We start from the raw sequence: 24,046 nt of genomic DNA on the forward strand, positions 1-24,046 counted from the left end.
CCCTTCAAAATCTCCAACTGTGACAACATTTTGACCTTAGTCCAATGAAACCGATTTTGGACCTTTGAATTTTAGAACTAGAAGAGAAAAAAAAAGTGGTCTTCCCAGGTGGCACAGTGGCAGAGAATCCACTTGCCAATGCAGGAGACACAAGAGAGGGGGGTTCAATCTCTGAGTTGGGAGGATCCCGTGGAGTAGGAAATGGTAACCTGCTCCAGTATTCTCGCCTGGAAAATTACATGGACAGAGGAGGCTGGCTTGCTATAGTCCCTGGGGTCACAAAGAGTCGGACATGACTGAGCAACTGAGCACACACACACACCCACAATTTGTTATGTGGCCACAGGAAACTAACACATTCATCAACCACTTATTGAACATCTACTGGGGTCAGGCTCTGGGCAAGGCTCCTGGTTTATGGAGCATGGTAACATGCTGAGTGACCCTGAACAAATTAACATCTCATCTATCTCACTTGCAAATGGAGGTGATTCTACATATTTCATAAGGCTTTTAGGAGAATTAATAACACTAATAGGAAATCTATCTATTACTGAATGTTGATTATGGGCTAAACACATTATTTCATTTAATCTTTAAAATAATACTAAAAAACAGGTACCACTATTAACTCAATTTTATAAATTATAGTTCATTATGGAAAAGGGGAAAAATTAGTAAGAAGACTGAGTCTTAGAGTTTGTGTATCTTGCCCAAAGTTACTCCACAGCCAGGCTGGATTTTATATGAAGCCCACAGATTTGAAGTATTGGGTTGGCCAAAAAGTTCATTCCAGTTTTTCCCTAAGAGGTTATAGAAAAACTCAAATGAACATTTTGGCTAACCCAATAGTATTCTTAATTACCATTCCTGACTCATGGTAACCATTCAATCAAGGTACAATCCTCTTCTCCTTCCTTCCTTCACTATAATTAAAGATGTGACCTTTTTTCTCATTAGTTATACCTTTATTTTTTAGCAGTAGCTCAGGGTTTGCAACATCCATCTTTAATTTATCATAGGACATCTTTAAATAATATTATACTACTTCAAGCATAGTATAAGAACTTTATACAAGTATTCAAGATATGGTCCTTTGCCTTCAAGGCCAAAAGCTGCTAATGTCACTAACATCATCAGGGGAGGGCCAGCTTATCCTGTAGGCTCAGGCATGTGCCATGCATGCCCTGTGGAGGGGCACTGTACAGACTCTCTGGCTCTGGGATTGTGAGATTCCATGATTCCCAAGTATGGCAAAGTACTTGACAAAATCCACAAAGGCTCAGTTCAGCTTGCCCTAAACCACAGCAGGCAAAAAAGAAACCACAAGGGACCAACTTGCCTTCTTCCACAGTTATTCCCATCTTTTCTTGACTCCAGCCACTCCAGAACCTTGACTTGTGAACCACACACTGCAGAGCTACAACGTACTCTGTAAAAGCCTGCAGCCCTGTGAGGTTGTATGCTTCTTCTTCATTCTTACCGCTTCTGGTGAAGTTGACTTCCATCTAAAAGACAAAGACAGCCTTGAGCTAGATGGGAGACCACATGTTATCTTTCCATTTTTCTTCTTTACTTCCCAACCTTCTCTTACCTTTCTGAACTAGTAGCATTATATTTCAATTTTTTTAATTTTCATAAATAAACTTCTACACATGCCTGGAGACTGTTAGCATCAAATAGAGGTGAGTTACCCTAAGAACCACCACCCCTCCCCTTTCTTGTTTCTAAGCTTGTGAGGTAGAGATTCCTGCCTCTGGACTGGATGTGAGTGAATCTTGCTGTTCTGGAAGATGCAGAGTGGAGTCCTGGCACCCAATACGGGCCTCAGTTTAATTTCTGGAGGTGACAATAATACGTAGAGATAAGATCTCAAGGAACAGCATGTAAAAGACACCTTGAGAGTATTAAATTCAAACTCATGTCATGAATGAAACCCAGACAAGTTAAGTGATTATGGACTACCTCAGCATTTATAATCAGCAGAACTAGGATCAGAGCACAGATTCCCCTCACTCTCAGACTCTTTCCTTTTATTCAAACTTCCCATTTCAAATGATTGGTCTTTGGGTGATCACTCAAGTTGCTAAAGATCTTAGTATCCTAGATAAATAAATTCATTTTCACACTCTCTCAATGTGCAAAACAGGGAGAGGCAAATAAACCACCTCCCTTTTCTAGACCTCAGTTTCCTTGTTAGTAAATGAGCATGTTGCTTTCTACAAAGTCCCTCTGGACTTAACTCTCCACAAGAAACTAGAAATTCAGCTATGTCTTACTGAGCATGATCATTGTTGCTACAACATGAACTTCAAGCTGTAGGTTTATATAAATTTATATTGAGCTTATTAATGAAAATAAACTGTAATTACAGACATGACTACTTTGTGAAGACGCACACCAGCCCATAGAATCTGGCCAGAATAGGAAGTCCGGATATCGCTTATGTGTTCAACAACAGCTGTGAAAATAGGTACACAATTATAGGTGCTGGGCCTAAAGGAAACTGGGGCAAAATGAGGACATGCCTATGTGGCCAACAGCTGAGCATCCCAGCTGCAGATGGACGGTTCTGAACTCCCAGTCTAGTGAGATGGCATCAGAGCAAGGAAGCAGCATGCAGGCCTGAGGGCAATTTTGCTGCTGAACCCCAGGTTCCCTGAGCACCTTCCTGCAAAAGCCCCTGGAGACGTTGCAGTGGTAGAACAGGGCTGTTGGGAACGTATCTTGGGACAATTCATCATCTCTGGGGAAGTACTCTCCCCAGCTGACCTCAGTTATGGGGCTCAGTTAAAACCAGATTAAGACCTTTGAGAGAAGGTCAACCACATGGTACTCTCCATGCGTAAATCAAAATAAAAACAGTATTAAGCCATAAAATATATGCAAGGGAGTCTAATGACATTCTATTTTACTTTTCATGCTTTTTAAAATACATAATATTCTTCTTCTATTTTTAATTTCTCAAAATTTTTCTTCTGCTTTGCTAGTACCCTCAGCACATGCTTGGTCTCTTGCTGGTTCTCCTCACAATCAGAAAGCTCTCTTCACGGTACCTATGCAAACCTGTTCTTCCAAGCCCTAGCCTCAGGGCTGTAAAAAATGCAGTTAAATTTCCAAAGAGTGCTCCTTTAAGGCTTCTTTACTGTGGCTTTTTTCCAGGCTATATGGCTTTGGTCCTCACTGGGTCCAAGATCAATTGATCCTCTATATACAGGCTTAAATCTAAAATTTCCTGAACTCAGTACAAGCAATGGACTCCTACCAAAACACTAATTAACTTCACCAGTTTTGTTTCTAGCAACCTGTATTTTGTGCCAAGTCCTAGCTTATTCCAAGTGTGTATGTGTTAAGAGATGAGTCAGAAGTTTTGGAGCAAAGCCTAAATCAAATTCTTAAAACAGTCTTGAAATCCTTTGGTAGAGTGTTCACATGGTTCCCTTTTATAAAAGTAGAAACCCTTTACACTAGGGCCATGGGAAGGTGGTTTGGAGGCTTAAGTATGGGCAAATGAATGACTGAACTTGGCCTCACAAAACCTGAGCTCAATTCTGTAACTTACAAATCTTGGACAGATGACCAAAGCACTCTACATTGCAATTTACTAATCTGTAATAATAATGGGGCTTCCTTGGTGGCTCAGTGGTTAAGAATTCACCTGCAAATGCAGGAGATGTGGATTTGATCCCTGTGTCAGGAAGATCCCTAGAAGAAGGAAATAGCAACTCATTCCAGTATTCTTGCCTGGGAAATCCCATGGAGGAGGAGCCTGGTGGGCTACAGTCCACGGGGTCACAAAGAGTCAGACACAACGTACTGACTAAACAACAACAACAATAAGAAGAATAGTGATATCTTATTTATAGGAGGGGTTTCCTAGGTGGCTCAGTGGTAAAGAATCAACTTTTCAATGGAGGAGACACAGTTTCAATCCCTGAGTTGGGAACATCTCCTGAAGAAGGAATTGGTAACCCACACTAGTATTCTTGCTTATGTTTTCCCAGTAGTCACATATGGATGTGAGAGTTGGACCATAAAGAAGGTCCAAGACCTTCCAAAGAATTGATGCTTTTGAACTCTGGAGTTGGAGAAGACTCTTGAGAGTCCCTTGGACAGCAAGGAGATCAAACCAGTCAATCTGAAAGAAAATCAACCCTGAATATTCATTGGAAGGAATGATGCTGAAGCTGAAGCTCCAGTACTTTGGCCACCTGATGTGAAAAGCCTACTCATTGGAAAAAATCCTGATGCTGGGAAAGACTGAGGACAGGAGAAGAGGGTGACAGAGGATGAGATGGTTGGATGGCATCATCAACTCCATGGACATGTGTTTGAACAAACTCTGGGAGATAGTGGAGGACCAGGAACCCTGGTGTGCTGCATTCACATGGGGTTGCAGAGAGTCGGACATGACCAAGCGACTGAACAACAACATTCTTGCCTGGGAAATCACATGGAAAGAGAAGCCAAGCAGACTATGGTCCATGGGATTGCAAAGAGTCAGACACAACTTATTAAATAAACAACAACAATTTATAGGATATTTGCAAGGATTGAGTAGCTTAGAGTATAAAAAAAGTACTCTGTAACCCATATATTGTGTGCGTGGGTGCTCAGTCACTCAGTCATGTTTGACTCTTTGCGATCCCATGGACTGTAGCCCACCAAACTCCTCTGTCCATGGGATTATCACAGCAAGAATATTGGAGTGGGTTGCCATTACCTCCTCCAGGGGATCTTTCCAACACAGAAATTGAAAACAAGTCTCCTGCAGTTCCTGCATTGGCAAGTAGGATTCTTTATCATTGAGCCACCTGGGAAGCAAACCCATATATTAGCATCATACAAATATGAGTCTTGTTATATGAACATATTGGGATTTTGAAATTAGTTTTTATGTGGTTTAGTTTAATCAAAAATTTATTGAGCATATGTGGCAGGCAATGAGAAAACTAAGATGAAAATCAAGGTCTCTGTGTTTGAGGAACTTATCATCAACTATGGGGAGAGATGAGTTTAAGTGACTATGTTAAGTGCAATGACAGAGGAGGAGCACCTATCTCATACTCCCAGAAGAAAATATGTCAGACCAGAGTTCTGAGAGACGAGTGGATCGAGCAAGGTTTAGGCCAAGAGGAGACGTACAAAGCAGAGAGCTGTTCTAGGCAGAAGCACAGAATAATGAAATGACATGACGCAAGGGAAACTAGCAATTCAGAATCACTAGAGAAGTGAGAGCAAGATGCAAGATGAGTTTGGAGGAGTTGATAGGGGCCAGGCCTTGGAGGGTTAAGAATTTAGACCTTTTCCATTGACAATGGGATGAGAACCATCCAGACAAGACTGGATTGGTTTAGTTGGATTTAGAACTGTTTAGACTTGGTTGTGGTTGAGAACTGAAAGGAGAGAGATTCTGGTTGCACATTCCACTCTCTTTCCCACTTTCTCCAGGTTAGCAGGAGGAAGGACCTCTTCCTTCCAGGGGATTGGAAGGAGGGAGGCAAAGATGAATACAGATGCAGGTAAGTTTATCAAAGAGGTGGGGTACAAGATGCTAGGGATTGAAGTAGTTTGCATGTGTTGCCCTCACTTCATATTGTAAATGGTTTAGTAATTTTCCAGAGGAATATAGATCCTGGCTTATTTTTCTTGTTGGATTTTATAAAGTAGCCACAGGACTCTGGGATCAGACAAAAGAAACCACGGATTGCTAGACAGTAGATCACACAGAAGTTCCTCAGATTCACTGAGCCCATGATATGTGGTATGAAGATGAGCTTATGTTGTGCTGGGGAGTGCCCTCCTTACAGTTCCTTTCTGGGTTCCAGAAACTACCAATCAGTGAGTCTTATGTTCCTATGGTCAGTTCTAGGAGAATGGATCCAGAGTTGGCACAGAAAAGAAGCTGAGAGGAAGAGTGAACTCATTATTTCTCTTGACTTGAATATAAGACAAGTGAAACTTAACCAGTTTTCTTTTCTGAAAGAGTCCTAGTCCAGTGGAGGATGCAATAGATATAGTACGATGGCTTCACTAAAGGAAACAGTCTAGTGATGGCCTCATGGCCAAGATGAAAAGAGGAGGCTGAATGACTGTGGTGGCCTTCTATATCCAAAGAAGCTTGAGTAAATGAGCTTCTTTTAGCTCAAAAGAGAGGCTGATATCTTTGGATGGGCTCTGATATAGTCATTCTTTTTGATCAATGATTAGATGAAGGTATAAAAGTGTTATCATATCTTAAGATATTAAAAAAATTAAAAAGTAAAAAGTTAACTCTAAGGTTTATTGAAAAGTTAGAAAATAGAAAGTTAACTACAGGCTTTGGGTAATAGAATAAAGATTCTCAATAGGCCAAAATGATGGATAAGTCCAACCTGAATAAATTCAATAAGAAGAAATAAAACATCAGCATTTTAGGTTAAAAAGGGATAAGTTATAAGACAGTGGAAATGTTCTTACTAGAAAATCTTTTGTGTGTTGAGGGGGAAAGTCAAAGATTTAAGTGATTTAATTGGCTGGAAGCTAAGAGTGAATAATGTAAGTTGGTTAGAAATAGAAAGTTGATATAAGATCAAACTGCATTATGGAAATATGATAATTATTTCTGAATTTTGTGGTAAGAAAATATTTCTCAAGATGCAAAAGACAATAAATATAAAGGAAAAGGTTGATAAAATTTGACAGTATTCATATTAAGAAGTTCTGTTCCTCTAAAGTTACCATTAAGAAAGTGAAAAGGCATGATGCATAGTGAGAGATGTTTACAAGACACATAAAAAATGAGACTCATAAACAGAATATGTAAGTAACTCCTATAAGTCAATTAAAAAATCAGATCATCCAACAGAAAAAAGTGTGCAAAAGGCTTAAATCAATATTTCACAAAGAAGAATTCCAAGTGGCCAATAAATACATGAAAAGACATATAATCTCATTAAAAGTCAGGTAAGTGAAAATTAAAGCCATGATTCCATTGTGTACATGGAACAGAAGACTACACTGGAATAAAAATGTATAAACTCCAGCACTGTAAAACATGAATGGATCTTAGAAGCACAATATTGAGAGAGAGGAGTCAAACATAAAGAAAATACAAAATATATGGATTCCATTTATATACTGTCTCCAACTACATTGTTTAGGGATGCAGGCTTACATGGTAATACCATAATAAAAAGCAAAGAAGTAATTACCATGAAAACTAGGATAATCATGAGTTCTAAAGGCAGGAGGAGTGTGTCATCAGAAAAAGGTAGGCAGGGGGCTATAGCATGCTATTTTTTATATCAGTGGTTTTTACATGCACACTGACTTAATTTGTTAAATGCAATATTTATGTTTTGTTCACTTTCTAAATATGTGTTATAGATCACAAAGGTTAGAACAATTTAAAAGGAAATTCCCAAGCTATAGACTTTCAAGAACCAACGTAGCTAGACACAAAAGAGAATGAAATGCAAAAATAAAGATGCATATAGTAAAACACTTTTACAATCTAAAAGGCCCAAATGGGAAACTGGGGAGAAAAGTATTCACTATTGTCTCTCTTAAATGTAGAAAATGGAAAAAATGATTCCAGATCAACAAACGTCAACAATTCTCTTAGAAACATTATAATGGCATAACTTACCCAGTAGGTACTATTTACTGCTCTGAATCGAAGTGTATAATTTAAAGTAGATGACTTAGGTGCCAACACAGGCTGTGTCCATTTTATTTGAACCATTTGTTTGAGGCCCCAAACTGGTTTCACACTGGAAATCATAGGTGGCTCGATTTTAGCTGAAGAATAAAAATCATACAGTTTTTGTATTTGCACAAAGACCAGAAAGTGCTAATAACATCCACCCAGAATTGCAAAGGAAATCATAGTGCATATTCTATGATTTAGTGTATGCAAAAGGCATTAGGAAAGCAGGGCAAAAAGAATGCTGCCTCCTCCCACCCCTTCAGAAAAGAATGTCCAGTGAGGAGAGGCTATATTTCTGTGGGTTTTTTTGTTTGTTTGTTTGTTTTTAACAAATCAGCCTTTTACTGACTGGGTCAGATCTTTTGTCAAACAGAAGGGAGGTAAAAAGAAACTTCATGAACAGAGAATGGGTGGTTCCTCTTGTCTATTCTCCCCATCTCTCTTTCTTTGACCCCCAGGATGAAGAAGTGCCCAGTAGAAAGCACCTCCCCTGAACACTACAAACATTCTCACCCTAAATCTCTCCTTGAAAAAAGGGGGGTGGTTATAAAAGTAACATAGGCTCATTTCAAAAATTATTTATTTAAATTTATTTATTTGGTTGTGCCAGGTCTAAGTTGCAGCATGAGAACTCATAGTTGTAGCTTGTAGGATCTAGTTCCCTGGCCAGGTATTGAACCCACACCCACTGCATTGGAAGGCAGAGTCTTGACCACTGGACCATTAGGGAAGTCCCCCCCCTCAAATTTTTTAAATATAGAAAAACTACAAAGAAAAACTTTAAGTCAATCATAATTCTATCAACCAGCATGCATGCTAAGTCACTTCAGTCATGTTGAATTCTTTGTGATCCCATGGACTATAGCCCACCAGGCTCCTCTGTCCATGGGATTCCCCAGGCAAGAATACTGCAGTGGGTTACCATGCCCTCCTTGCCATCATCCAGAGATCATCATTATTAGCATTTTGGTGTATTTCCCGGCTTTTACCTATACAAAAATTTGTACTTTTTAAAAGAAAATTGATGTTATTCTAAATAAATCTTTTGTCTTTATGAAAAACATTATGGAATCAGCAAACATCCTTTTGCATTAAAATTTTTCAAAACATGTTTTCAAAGCTTCATAATATTCTCTTATAGAGAAACAGAATTTGACACTTTGTCTATTAGTGTACTGTACATAGTGTTTCCAATTTCTTGTTTTAAAGCCCCCCTGAAAACAGAAGCTGAGTCTCAATCACAAGGCCTTGGATTAACACTTGGCACTTAGCAAATTTCAGATATTTGTTAAGTGAACAAGTAAGTGGATAATAGTTGCATCTCTAGTTGTATCTCTCACAGCTTCCTTAGATCCCCTAGGACAGAAGGATTAAATTAAAAAGTATAAACATTTTGGGGCTTCCCAGGTGGTTCAGTGGTAAAGAATCCACCTGCAAGTGAGGGGATGTGGGTTTGATCCCTGGGTTGGGAAGATCCCTTGCAGAAGGAAAGGGCAACCCACTCCAGTATCCTCGCCTGGACAGAGGAGCCTGGCGGACTAGAGTCCATTGGGTTGCAAAAGAGTTGGACGTGACTTAGTGACTAAACAACAAACAACAACATAAACATATTTAGGGCTACTTTCCACAAAATGTCATTTTGCTTTCCTAAATAGCTACAGTAATTGCAATGTATGTATATAGCACAATTTCTTTATTCATGCCTCTGTTGGTGGGTATTTGGGTTGTTTCTATATCTTGGCTATTGTGAATAATATTGCAATGAACATGGAAATGCAAGTATCTCTTTAAAGATCCCAATAAGATCCTATTTAGATAAATACCAGAATTGGAATTGCTGGTAGTTGTATTTTCAATTTGGTGGTTGTATTTTTATTTTTTGGAACTTTCATACTATTTTCCGTAATGGTTACATCAATTTACATTATTGCTAAAGTAATATATGTTCATGTTAAGAAAGTAAAGATAATAATAAAATAAAAGTTTGTGTTTACGAAGTGAATAACCTTGCCCCTTTTAGGCCCATCGACAGGAGGTAGAGCCAATGTTAGCAGTGTGATGTAAGCCTTTCAAAAGGAGTTCCTAAAAATGTTTTAAAAGAAACCCAAGTCAAAACACTTCATAAAAAGAAAATCTGAGGCCCAGATATCTACACTGGGGAGATGTACCAAAGGTTTAAAGATGAATTACCACTGATTTTTCAGTTCAGTTCACTTCAGTTCAGTCGCTCAGTCGTGTCCGACTCTTTGTGACCCCATGAACCGCAGCATGCCAGGCCTCCCTGTCCATCACCAACTCCCGGAGTTTACCCAAACTCATGTCCATTGAGTCAGTGATGCCATCCAGCCATCTCATCCTCTGTCATCCCCTTCTCCTCCTGCCCTCAAACTTTCCCAGCATCAGGGTCTTTTCCAATGAGTCAGCTATTCCCATCAGGTGGCCAAAGTACTGGAGTTTCAGCTTCAATATCAGTCCTTTGAATGAACACCCAGGACTGATCTCCTTTAGGATGGACTGGTTGGATCTCCTTGCAGTCCAAGGGACTCTCAAGAGTCTTCTCCAACACCACAGTTCAAAAGCATCAATTCTTTGGCACTCAGCTTTCTTTATAGTCCAACTCTCACATCCATTCATGACTACTGGAAAAACCATAGCCTTGACCAGATGGACCTTTGTTGGCAAAGTAATGTCTCTGCTTTTTAATATGCTGTCTAGGTTGATCTTAACTTTCCTTCCAAGGAGTAAGCGTCTTTTAATTTCATGGCTGCAGTTACCATCTGCAGTGATTTTGGAGCCCAAAAAATAAAGTCAGTCAGTGCTTCCACTGTTTCCCCATCTATTTGCCATGAAGTGATGGGACTGGATGCCATGATCTTAGTTTTCTGAATGTTGAGCTTTAAGCCAACTTTTTCACTCTCCTTTCACTTTCATCAAGAGGCTTATTAGTTCCTCTTCACTTTCTGCCATAAGGGTGGTGTCATCTGCATGTCTGAGGTTATTGATATTTCTCCAGGCAATCTTGATTCCAGCTTGTGCTTCATCCAGCCCAGTTTCTCATGATGTACTCTGCATCATGCATATAAGTTAAATAAGCAGGGTGACAATATACAGTCTTGAAGTACTCCTTTTCCTATTTGGAACCAGCCTGTTGTTCCATGTCCAGTTCTAACTGTTGCTTCCTGACCTGCATACAGGTTTCTCAAGAGGCAAGTCAGCTGGTCTGGTATTCCCAACTCTTTCAGTATTTTCCAGTTTGTTGTGATCCAAACAGTCAAAGGCTTTGGCATAGTCAATAAAGTAGAAACAGATGTTTTTCTAGAACTCTCTTGCTTCTTTGATGACCCAGCAGATGTTAGCAATTTGATCTCTGGTTCCTCTGACTTTTCTAAAACCAGCTTGAACATCTGGAAGTTCTCAGTTCACGTATTGCTGAAGCCTGGCTTGGAGAATTTTGAGCATTACTTTACTAGCATGTGAGATGAGTGCAATTGTGCAGCAGTTTGAGCATTCTTTGGCATTGCCTTTCTTTGGGACTGGAATGAAAACTGACCTTTTCCAGTCCTGTGGCCACTGCTGAGTTTTCCAAATTTGCTGGCATATTGAGTGCAGCACTTTCACAGCATCATCTTTCAGGATTTAAAATAGCTCCACTGGAATTCCATCACCTCCACTAGCTTTGTTTGTAGTGATGCTTCCTAAGGCCCACTTGACTTCACATTCCAGAATGTCTGGCTCTAGGTCAGTGATCACACTATCATGATTATCTTGGTTGTGAAGATCTTTTTTGTACAGTTCTTCTGTGTATTCTTGCCACCTCTTCTTAATATCTTCTGCTTCTGTTAAGACCATACCATTTCTGTCCTTTATTGAGCCCATCTTTGCATGAAATGTTCCCTTGGTATCTCTAATTTTCTTGAAGAGATCTCTAGACTTTCCCATTCTGTCGTTTTCCTCTATTTCTTTGCATTGATCGCGGAGGAAGGCTTTCTTATCTCTCCTTGCTATTTTTTGGAACTCTGCATTCAAATGGGTATATCTTTCCTTTTCTTCTTTGCCTTTCACGTCTCTTCTTTTCACAGCTATTTGTAAGGCCTCCTCAGACAGCCATTTTGCTTTTTTGCATTTCTTTTTCTTGGGGATGGTCTTGATCCCTGTAACCATTTCAAAAAACAGGACCAGGAAACACTTTCCAACTCATTCTGTGAGGCCAATATTTCCATGATGCCAAAAAATAGACAAAGATATCACAAGAAAAGAAAGCAAGAGACCAATATCCCCTATGAAGATAGAAGAAAAAATCCTCAACAAAGAAACTATCAATCCAAATTCAGCAACATACAGAAAGGATTATACACTTACAACTATGTGAGATTTATTTCAGGAATACAAGTTTGTTAGTTTTGTTTAAAAATTAACTCAGAAAGGATCATAGAAGTAAATGTAAGAGCTAAAGCTATTAAGGTCTTTAAAAGAAAACAGAGTAGAAATCTTTGTGATCTCAGGTTTGGCACTAGATTATTAGTTCTGACTTCTGAGCACAAGCAATAAAGGAAAAAAGAGATAAATTATAATAAAATCATCAAAATTAAATTATGTTTTAGTTTCAAAGGATATCATTAAGAAATTGAAAACATAACCCACAGGAAGAAAGAAAATATGTGCAAAATATATCTTATAAGGAGCTGATACCCAGAATATATAAAGAACGCGAACTTCCCTGGCAATCCAGTGATCAAGACTCACTCTTCCACTGCAAGGGGCTTAGGTTTGATCCCTAGTAGGGGAACTAAGATCTCACATGCTGCAGAGCACAGCCCCTCACAAAAAGAACTCTTAAAATTGGACAATAAAAGACAACATATTTGTAAAATTGGCAAAGGTTATGGATTAACATTTTTCCAGAGAAGATGTACAAATGGCCAATTAGCACATGAAAAGACGCTCAGTATCATTAATCATTTGGTAAGTGCAAATCAGAACAGTGAAGTATGATGTAATACCCACTGAGGAAGTCCCCTAATACCCACTAGGATGGTTATAATAAAAAAAAAGTGCAATAACTATTGTTGGCGAGGATATGGAGAAGCTGGTAACTTTATAAATTGCTGGTGGGAATGTAAAATGATACAGCCATTTTGGTAAAATTCAGCAGTTCTTCAAAAAGTTAAAGACTGAGTTATATGACCCAGCAATTTCATTAGGTATATATCTAAGAGAATTGAAGCCTATATCCACACAAAAATTTGTACACAAATATTCATAATTGCAGCATTCATAACCAAAAAGTGGAAACAACTCAAATGTCTATCAACCAATGTGTGGTTAAACAGAATGTGATATATCCCTATGATGGATTATTATTCAGCTATAAAAAGGAATAAATGCTACAAGATGGATTGAACCTTGAAAACATTATGCTGTGAAAGAAATAAGATACAAGGACTATACTGTATCATTACATTTATATGAATTTTCAGAAATAAGTAAATCCATAAAGACAGAAAAATAGATTAGTGACTGCCAGAGACCAAGGGGAAGGTAGAATTAAGGATTCCTGCTAAGGGGCATGAAGTTTCTTTGAGGGGTGATGAAAAGCTTCTGGAACTAGATCCTGGTGATATTTGTATAACTTTGTGAATATGATTTTTAAAAACTGGTGAATTGCCATTTTTAAAAGGTGAATCTATGGGGTGGGAGATGGGATGGAGGTTCAAGAGACAAACAGAAACAAAAACAATATTGTAAAGCAATTATCCTCCAGTTAAAAATAAACTAACAAAAAAGGTGAATCTTATAACGTGAATTATTCTCACAAACTATGTTATTTTAAAATTAAATAGTAAAAATGACTCTTTGAAAAAGAATTTGAAAGTAACAATCAGTGAGATATTTTTTAAAATAAGAGTTTTACTTTCTCCTACAGGAGCAATAATGTTTTGAAGGAGAAACACTGTTTCTTCTAATATAATTTATGGTACAAACTGCATGAGAAAATCAAGGACCAGCAAAATGTTTCTTCTCATTCATTTTTTTTTTTTTTTGGTCAGTTCCCTCCTTCCTTTCTTTATTCTCCCCTCTGACCCTACCTCTCTTTTCCTTCTTCAAAAGAAGACAAATTTTCCAATATATCCATAACATACACCTATGTGCTTGAGCTGTGAATCTGCTTTTGAGTTTACAGATATCTCTTTTAAAAAACAGAAGAAGAGGGTATATTTTAATTAAAAAGTTCATAAGAATATAAAGTGACACTTACTTATGGTATTTAAGTCCCAATATGTTATATCAGATTTAATTATGCCATATGCATTTTCAGCCTCCACTTGAATAATGTAAATATCTGGTGTTGTTAATCTTGAATAAAAAGAGCATGAAGAACCATCTTTACTTGTAGAATTACAAATATCATTTTCATGTAAATAACACCTTTGAAGGAAAAAATGATTCAGCATGAGTTTAGTACAGCAGTTTAGAAACATAAGCATATTTAATATATTAAGCATGTATTTGGTAGCTTCCTTCTGGGTCTCTCTTGAGAACTGTATAGTCCAGAAATTGATGTTTATCTCTCCAGATTCCTTCCTCACCTTGGAGGAGAGAGAAAAGTTACCATGGAGACATCCCTGGGAACCCTGTAAGTTCATCAAAAGTTACACTCATACAATGCATTTCCTATTGGTAAGAAATAATGAATAGGCTCTTGAAAATGTCAGATTCTAACCTTGAGAACTTATTCTTAAAAGAAAAAATAAAAAGAATTTGTTAAATAAATTACAGTAGATACATAAATATAATTTAAAATGATAGTTTTTAATACAACTATATTTATTGATATGGAAAGATGCCTGGTACTCTATTAATGGCGAAAAAAAGAAAGATGCATATTATGTAAATAATGATTACATTAATATGAACTTACATATTTACATAACTCTTCTTAAAGGTGTCTAGAAAGGTCTTCATCAAAATGTTAAAAATTATTACCTTTGGTGGTGGGATTTTGGGTGATTTTTGATATTCTTCATATTTTTCAGATTTAATTTTTTGCCATTGGTGTACAATGTTTTCAGAAAACTCATTACAATTATTTTCTTAGATAGATAACTTAAACCCTATCAAGCTGTAACTTAATGAAAACAGCTACACATATTGGTAGGAATCAAGTAGGTGGCTATTGCTAGAGTCCTCTGGGGACCATGTGGGAGATGAAACAGGCTGAGACCAGAAGAGGGGGCCCACTGTGTAAGGATTTGCAAAGGCAGGGGTGAGGGAGCAGAGACTGAACATACAGAAATATAGAATCATGGAATTTTGAAAGCAGAAAGGATCTCAGCGTTTTCCATGGTTATCATAGAGTGCAAAAATGGCCTACAGGGTAATGTTGTGCCATGGTTATACAAGCATCCTCCCACCCTCTTAGCTGTAGATCCTATCAGTATGGTTGCAAATAACCAAGATATCACCCCAGCCACTGGATACAAATAATGGTTATCTAGAAGCTATAATGAGAAAACATTTTACTGTCTAAGTGACTTGAGTCATGAGTTAAAGTGGGAGCCTCTGCCTCCTCCCCTTACTCTCCCTGACGGCACACAAGCTCCCATACTCACGAAGTTCTTCTGACTAGGTATTTTATAGAATTAGCTTCTTTCTCTGGACTCCAGGTGCAAGTAAAATTTTTCGTATAGTAGAAGACGCAAGAAATGTTCTCAGGCTTAGCTGGCAGGTCTAGAAAAATACACAAACACAATAATTTTAGTGCATGATAAACATTGCCAGCATTAACGAGTTTGATGAAAACAGATTAATCGAAAGCTGAATTTCTTGGTAAGTTACTAGGTACAATAGGTTCTCCTTATCAGGGCCATGGAAAGAATCTAACTCCATCTCTGCAGTTACTCCCTTTAAACAGCTAGATTTTGACTTAAAAAACACATCTTATATTTTTATTCAAGGAAGTTCCTACCAGATAAGAAGTAAGAAGTCCATCACTTGTAGCAAGTAAAATATTGGAGCAGGGTAGTGAAAATAAGATGGAGCAAAGAACTCGGATGTCAGTGTTCTTGGTGCAACAGTACAAACACGCATGAGCCTGAAGAACCAAGGTCATTTGGGCTGGTGGCCTGTTTCACCAGGCATAGCAAGTCTAGTCAGAGCCTCATGTACCACTCAGCACCAACTCCAGCATGATATGGAAGTCCTAGCACTGCAGAAAGAGGGCTGGGGACAATCTGCACATAAGCTCTGAACAGGTGAGAATAGCAGGCAGGGATTCAGAAGTCCCCAGTATCTCAGGGTAAGGAACTGTGGGTGGGTGTAGATGTGTGGGGTTGGTCCAGGCCTGGGATTCAGAAGAGATCAGGCACGTTCAGGGTGATATGGCTGTAAATCAGGGCTGGGATTCAGATGAAGAGGCTTCTGTGCACAGGGGGATGTCAACCACAGGCAAACAGCTGGGGCATGAACTTCAGGAGTGCGTTTGGCAATGATACCCCAAAGCCCATGCAAAGCTGGCTGCCCGGCAGCAGATAGCAGAGAAGGGATAAGACCCCAGCAGAACGTCCAGAGGGAAACAAAGACTTGCTCACACAGATTTAGGAGACCAGGACTCTGAAGTTACGTAAACCCACTCATATGCCCAGACACCACCCTAGGCAGGAGTAGGGGGACAGGCAGAAACTCTGGAACTGTGCACAGTTACCCTAGAGAGACTGAATCAGCTGGAAAACACTAAATCAGAAGAAATGGAGACAATGCTAACAAATGTAAGTGCTGCCTGTGCTGTCCCCTTCCTCAGCCCTGCCTGGCTTTCCAGGGGAGCAGGGACTTTTTGAAAACTGATTAGCTTATTCCTAGAAAATAAGGATGTTATAAAATATATCTGCATATCTGACTAATGCATACATTTCAACTCTTCCAGAGGTAACACCTTCTAATAGGAAGTCAGTAACAAACAGTTTCAGAATGGGTTGTATTCACTGCTTAGATTTGGGACTTTCGGGATTTGTATATTCATTCATGGGTTTCCCTGGTGGTTCAGATGGTAAAGAATTTGCCTGCAACGTGGGAGACTGTGGTCTAAGAAATGAGAATTGTCCACATAGGTAAAGCAGCCCCTGGGAGAGACAAACAAGAGTGAAGCAGAGCAAGGGGGCCTTCATGTCATGGCCACATTTCCAGCTTTTTTCTGAGAAGCCTTCCTCTGAGTCCTTCAGATGAGCCTGATCCTGACAACACCCTCTAGTCGGTAGTTAAGCCAATGACTTTCTATCTATGCTACTTGCATGCTGAAAACCATGAAAAAGCTGGTGATCTCCAAGTCCAACTGCCTAAAGGACCAAAGTTAACTGACCTGAACCAAATAATACTACACGGTAAGTGGAGATCAGAAGGTAGACCAATTAGCCCAGTAATTCCTGAGAGAGCCCACATAGCTTGAAAACACTCCCTCAGGATTCCTCAGGACAGCAAGCAGAATATTAACAGATACACACTTCACAACTGTTAGTGGGACAGGCAAAATCCTATAAGAGGGTGAGCAAACGGTTAGCCAACAATGTCCCCAGGGGAATAGCTTTTACACTGACTGACTCACTCTCTGGCTCAGAGATCTTGGCTGTATGTGTTTGTGCGTACATGTGGGTCTGTCTTTAGTCCTCTGGCCAATTTCCTTACAAATAGTCATCCAAAGCTAGCCTGCCCTCCACCTCCATTTCACTCATACCAGCACATGAGCTCTTAGCAGGATATCAAAGTTGATCATTGGCTGGAAAACAAAGAAATAAGATGTCTTTCCCTGTCTACTCAGAATAGTCTTTAGTTTTATACTCTTCTCATTATGGCCCCCTACAGTCACATTTTATTTTCACCTTCCTTCTTGGTCTACCTTGCACAGGCTAACTCCAAAGACAGCCACCAAAAAAACCAGTGTAGAAATAGATGGACAGAGGTGCCTCGGACACGACTGAGGTGACTTAGCATAGCACAGCACAGGAATAGATCCTTGTGGATCTAAACATATCCCCATTGAACCATGGTGAACTCTGGTCTTTACTATTCTTCCTTGAATATCTCTCTTTAGCTCTTTCAGAAGCTTTGATTAATATCTATAAAAACCATAGGTCAGAGGGGAATCCAACCTCTGGTTACCAGAACCATCAGTGTTATCAGATATCAGAAGAGAGAGTAGTCCTAAAAATGATTTTCCTCTTCACCTGAGCATTTTTTAAGGAGTTACATTTGTTTTACTCTCACTGTTTGGTACACGGCAAGACAGAAATATTCTTGGAGAGGCCACTTGATATTGGTATAGAGAAGGAAAAAATTCTGTTTCCTTTCACTCTCCTAGGCTCTCCAGCCGGGGCCCTGTAAAATCAGACTGACAAAAGACAGATTCACAAGAGAAAAACATTATATTAATGCATGCAGTGGAATTACACAGGCGAAAACTCAATAAAGAGTAATTTAAAGGGGTGGTTAGAACTTCGGTTGGTAAAGCATCTTAAGACAAAACCAATAAATCTGTAGAGAACTGACAGGACAAAGGAAAATGAACTTAGGTTTTCAAGGGTGGCAGACTGTGAGAAGGTAAATATATGGGAGACACTAAGGGAGCAGGGTTTACATGTGCAGATCCATCCTGGCACTGATTTTCTGTCTTCCTCATGGTCATAAAACTCCTCCAGGAGAGGAGATTTATAGCAGTCCTCACTTTTCAGAAGTTTCTTCTTTTAAACAAATAAAAGAAGTTCCACAAAGACCACTTCTGCATCTGTTGATTCTCTTTTGACTCCAAATCAAAATAAATCCTTATGCCAAAGTGGTATATTTTGGGGTGTCATATTCTGATCCCCTATGTTGGTGTTACAGAAGAGATTTATGATAAATAAAATGAATGCCCAGGAACATTTCCAGTACTCATCAGTATTTCCCCTTCCTGGACATAGGGGAAGATTTTATTTCCTTGCTTCCTTGAAATTGGGCATAGCAATGTGACTTCTTTGGCCCCTGATATGAAAGGAGACTAAAGCACTGCTACATTATTATCCTTTTTCTCCTCCCTCTACCCTGCACACCCTGCAAATCCATGTTGAGATAATGAGTCTTAGGCTAGTACAGCCTCCATCAGCCTAGGTCCTGCTTATCTGTGATGGACATATGGACTTTGTTGTCTTAAGCACTAACATTTTGGGCTTGTTTATTTTCACTGCATAAACAACTTTCCCTGCCTCATGTGAAAACTAGCTTGTCTGAAAATCCAAGATTTTAGGACTTGGGAGAGGAATTCATTTAAGAGTAATTTTCCCTCTTCTCTTTGTTATGTCCTCATGACATCCTAACTCTGCATATAATCTCAGGGCATTGTAGATTTGTTTGATCACAAATGAAGGTGCCAAGGGGAACTGGAATAAAAAAGGAAAACCAGATCAACAAATAGCTTCAGTTTTGCTTTCTTGTGGATCCCATACATCTGAACTGCCCTGACTTATGTAAAGAACTGCCAGTGAGTAGCAAGACTTATACATCTGTTGTCCTGCCTACCTGCTGGCAACTTGTGTGCCTATTTTAAGTCTTCTTCAACTTACCTCTAATTAGAATATAAACTCTTCATCAAAAGACTGTCACAAACATTATATAATTGTGATAAAGCAATAGAGGGCATTTTACCTCTGTTCTATTTTTCATAAAACCCCAAGAGTACTCACAGAACTCTTCAAGACTGCCACAGTCATGAGAAAAAAGGGAAGACTAAAGAGTTGTCATCCACCAGAAGAGAATAAGGAGACAGGACAATTCAGTGCAATATGCTACCCTGAATTGGATCCCAGAACAGAAAGAGAACATTAAGGAAAAACTGGTGAAATCAAGTAAAGTCTGGAATGTACTTAATAGTCATGTGTTAATATCAGTTTCTTTATTTCAGCAAGCATACAATGCTATGACAAAATATTAGCAATAAGGGAAACTGGATAAAGGGTATATAAAATTCTCTGTACTATCCTCACAATTTTTGTATAAATTTAAAACTATAACAGAATGGTTTTTTTGCACGTGGACGACTAAAGGCTACACTTGCCCCTCACACACATGTATCCTTCCACATGTTAAGCAAAAGCATATACACATATTGCCACATTTCTAGAAATAACTATTTCCCCTATTTTTAGAAATAAGCAGTATATTCAGAACTTTTCTCTAAGAAGGACCAGAAGAATGTTCTTGCTTATCAGCGAATTTCCTATATGCAAAAAGAACATTTTTCAAAATTAAAAAGATCTTCTCAATCTCCCTTCTTCCTCTCTACGCTCATAACACTTTGGTGTCATTGCAAAGTTAAATTTTGTTGTGAACAGTGTCTTGAAATAAAAGAAGCGCAAGGCTGAGCCCAAGGGGAAAATTGTCTAGAAGGGAAGTAGTATGGAAACTAGAGTCAGTTATACAGGAAATGGTATTAATGAAAGGTAGTAAGAGAAGACAGACATACAAGACTGAAAATGACAAGTTGAGGGGAAAGGTGTTATGATGCTTATAAGCAGAACTTTAAATTGGACAATTGGAAGCAATTGGGGATTTCTGAGATGGCCAAAAGAGACTGAATGAGACAGAGACACACGGCCCTCCCTGCCTATAACGCCTACAAAGCTCTGGAGTGCCGCAAGTATAGCCCCAGGGACCTGCAAGGCGGGCCAGGCCATGCCAGAAGTCTGGAAGACATTCTCATTATCTCTGCATCACAACTGCCTTCTGGGTGACCTCCGATTATGAGACGTTATGGGCTGAATTGTGTCCCTCCTCACAAATCTCATATGTTTAAGCCCTACCCTCTCTCTGCTGTGCCTCAGAAGCTGACTGCATTTGGAAACAGGGAATATAAGGATGTATTAACTAAAATGGGACCTTTACAATGTGTCCTAATTCAATCTCACTGGTGTCCTTATAAAAGGAGATTAAGATACACAGAGGGATGACCACATGAAGAGGCAGCAAGATGATGGTCATCAACAAGTCAAGGAGAAAGGTGTCAGAGAAAATCAACTCTGCAGACACTTTGACCTTGGACTTTCAGTCTCCAAAACTGTGAGACAATAAACTTCTGTTGTTTAGGCTATCCAATCTGTGGTATTTTGTTATATAGCAGCCTGACCAGACCAATATTTATACTACATGCCTTGTCTACATTCCCAGTGCTCAATCACCATTTCTTTTAATCTGGTCTTATCTTTTTTAACATAATATGTGATCTAAGTAATACATCTTAGATCTACAAGGTATTATATGGCCATTAGGCCCATAGTTTTGAGTTGGACCATTGTAGTGATTGTTTCATTTCCCTTTATACCCTTGGAATTTATGGCAAATAGTGTGAAAATGTATATATGTTTCTATGTGTGCATCCTATATGAACCAATGCACACTTCACACAGGAATCACCAAGATAATCACCTACTATTACTCTAAAACAGTGAATCTTGACTTTCAAAGGCTCATATCTCCCTTTGAAAATATGATAGATCATCTTGCCAAACTTGCACATGCATAAGTATACATCAACACACACATACAACCCCACACAAATTTAGGGAGCTCACAAATCCCCCATTGTTCATCCATGAATGCCCATGTCCAGCTGCCCCTTTGTTCTCAAGTTAACAACTCTTATCCAAAAAAGGCAAATAGAATCACATAATCCATAAAAGGGCACAGGCTGACCTACCTGCCAGGCCAAATCTGCAGAGTAGAGGGAGCGTCCACAGTGTCCAGGCCCACATTGTTCCCAAATAATGCAGGGAGGCTGGAAAGAGAACAGAAAATATCATCAGTCAAGAGTTAGTTTGCTTCCTGCCTCTCCTCAACAGCTCTGTTTCTAGTGATAAATGGATTCTGGGAATTTTGAGGAAAGGTATTTTATTTTACATATTTTGAATTACATTCTATTTTGTTACATTTATTTGGTTAGCATCACATAGATCCCTCTGTGATTATTCCATTACCCCAGTCAATTTTTTGTCCACAGTTAACTCTACTATATAATACAAAAAGTACACCAGCCAGCAAGAATACACTCCAGAAAAACAGTACTGTCCTCCAGTCTCTGCCTCAGTTCCTGAGCACTCCAGCTAAACAAGACATCTTGTAATTTCCCAAAAGCACCATGCAATTTCACATCTCCATGCTTTGTCCATGTGGTTCCTTCTGTCTAGAATGTCCTTTCTTCCCTATTCCTGACAAAGTGATCCATCTTTCCAGACTCAGTTCAAAGCTAGCCTTCTCCAAGCACCTTCCCTGAACTCCCAGATGGACTCAGCCCGCCAGTTGGTCTCTGTGCCCCACCCACCCTCCATGCCATCTGTACTGTGCACACAGCACTCAGAATGGTCTTTAGTAGTTTACCCGCTGGCTTCTCTATAGATAGGGAGCTTCTGAAGAGTGGAGCTTCTCTCTCTGTGAAGCCTGTGTGTTGAAGGCAGTGCCTGGTACCTGGTAGACATTCACTATTGTTTGTGGAATAATTAGAATAACAAGGCTGCTGGCTCCTCACGTCATCCCAGATGAGATGGTGAGATAGTCTAAGGATTAAAGCAAATGTAAAGGCAATACCTCGCTTTCAGAAAGAAAGAAATGATGCTACATTTTCAGCTGACATATCATCATGGGGGGAAAAGGAGAGTTTTCAGCAAAATAAATCATTTTAGGGAAAGTTGAATGCTGCATTTCTGGACAAAAACCACAGGGATAACTTTTTCTCACACACAAACCAGTCGAAACACCTAACGAACTGAAAGTGCCTAAGGCAAAATAAAGCTGAGTGAGAACTTGGATCCATAGAAATACCATTATGAAACAATAAAAGACTAGTTACGTAACAGCAATAGTTAATGCCTGTTACTCAAGAGCTGTGGCTAATCTCTCCCAAAACAACCATTTTGATTTAAATGAGTATAAAACTTAGGAAGGTTTAAAATTTTTCAATGAAGAATAAATGTGTTCTTTGAAAATTAATTATAACAGCAATAGAATTTTCTTTTTTTGTCCTTGAATAGAATTTTATTTATTTATTTATTTATTGGCCTTGAAGCATGTGGGATCTTAGTCCTCTGACCAGAGATAGAATCCATGCCCTTTGCAATGGAAGCCCGGAGTCCTAACCACTGGACCACCAGGGAATTCCCAGTAATAGCACTTTTTAACATCCAACTATTCACAATGTTGTTTTAATTTTCTCCAGTTCTTAGCCAAAAAACATGCCTTTACAAGTTTTAAAAGCATACTGGAAAGGGAGAGAGGCCCAGTCATGAAGACATTATTAAAGACATGATGCTGACAGTCTCAATGATTGAATAAATAAACAATTATAGGCGCTAAAGCTCAAATTGTTATTCCAACACAGGGTTTTGCATTTTAAAATCTTATCAATATTAAATATTGAATATTTTGTACTTAAAATATTTTGCTGCTGCTAAGTCGCTTCAGTCATGTCCGACTCTGTGCAACCCCATAGACGGCAGCCCACCAGGCTCCCCCGTCCCTGGGATTCTCCAGGCAAGAACACTGGAGTGGGTTGCCATCGCCTTCTCCAATGCATGAAAGTGAAAAGTCAAAGTGAAGTCGCTCAGTCGTGCCCGACTCTTAGCAACCCCATGGACTGCAGCCTACCAGGCTCCTCCATCCATGGGATTTTCCAGGCAAGAGTACTGGAGTGGGGTGCCATTGCCTTCTCCGTAAAATATTTTAATTAATTGTAATTATTGCATCTTTACTTTACAGTGAAAATACTCACCTATTATTTGTGAATTTTTAAAGCCTTAACAAAAAAACAGCAGTACTAACAGTACTAAATTATACCCAGAGACAAAGCTGTAGAAGAACAAAGGGTTGAGAACCATTAATCTACTTGCAGCAACAGAGCATGGATAGTCATAGCAAATATCACCTGGTAAGTGCTGCAATTACAATAGTGCAAGGACAGCACAGAATGTCCAAAGAGAGGAAAGAGCTCATGACTGGGGAAAGTCAATAAGCTTTGTTGAATGACAATGCCCTAACACCTGTTTGTCCTCCGGTGCCTTTTCCACTTCCCCTCACACACCAGAGAACAACCACTCATGACTGCTTATTGGTAGTAAAAGTGAACAAATGTGAGGTACCTCCCAGGAACTTAGAAATAAGTTCAATTGAGAGTTCAACTAGCAAAATGTGTGCACAGAAGTGACCCTAGTTAACTGTGGGAGTAAATCAAGAATGTGTTTGTAAAATGGTATTTGAAGAACTTGAGTTCACTCCGAGCTTCTTCCAAGGAAGCCTGGATGTAAACTCAAGAGAGTTGGATCTGGAAAATTAATATTGTCATTTAGTTGC

The 24,046-nt window shown here is 39.1% G+C and overlaps 1 protein-coding gene across 3 annotated transcripts in view; it reads right to left on the reverse strand.

Moving 5' to 3' along the window:
- IL31RA (interleukin 31 receptor A) overlaps positions 1-24,046 on the reverse strand; it is a 72,693-nt gene that overhangs the window by 29,590 nt on the left and 19,057 nt on the right. For 2 of the 3 annotated variants that reach the window (XM_025270520.3, XM_044932416.2), the window contains exons 2-6: positions 21,405-21,482; positions 15,301-15,418; positions 13,947-14,116; positions 7,631-7,782; positions 1,343-1,508 (exon numbers count right to left, since the gene is read on the reverse strand). In XM_025270520.3, the coding sequence (XP_025126305.3) occupies positions 1,343-1,508; positions 7,631-7,782; positions 13,947-14,116; positions 15,301-15,418; positions 21,405-21,459 (661 nt within the window). In that variant the 5' untranslated portion in view covers positions 21,460-21,482. Of the gene's footprint in view, positions 1-1,342; positions 1,509-7,630; positions 7,783-13,946; positions 14,117-15,300; positions 15,419-21,404; positions 21,483-22,081; positions 22,163-24,046 lie in introns of those variants that run through there. The other variant, XM_044932415.2, reaches the window with a different exon arrangement.

The sequence above is a fragment of the Bubalus bubalis genome, chromosome 19 (assembly GCF_019923935.1).
Source record: "Bubalus bubalis isolate 160015118507 breed Murrah chromosome 19, NDDB_SH_1, whole genome shotgun sequence".
Classification (NCBI taxonomy): Eukaryota; Metazoa; Chordata; class Mammalia; order Artiodactyla; family Bovidae; genus Bubalus; species Bubalus bubalis.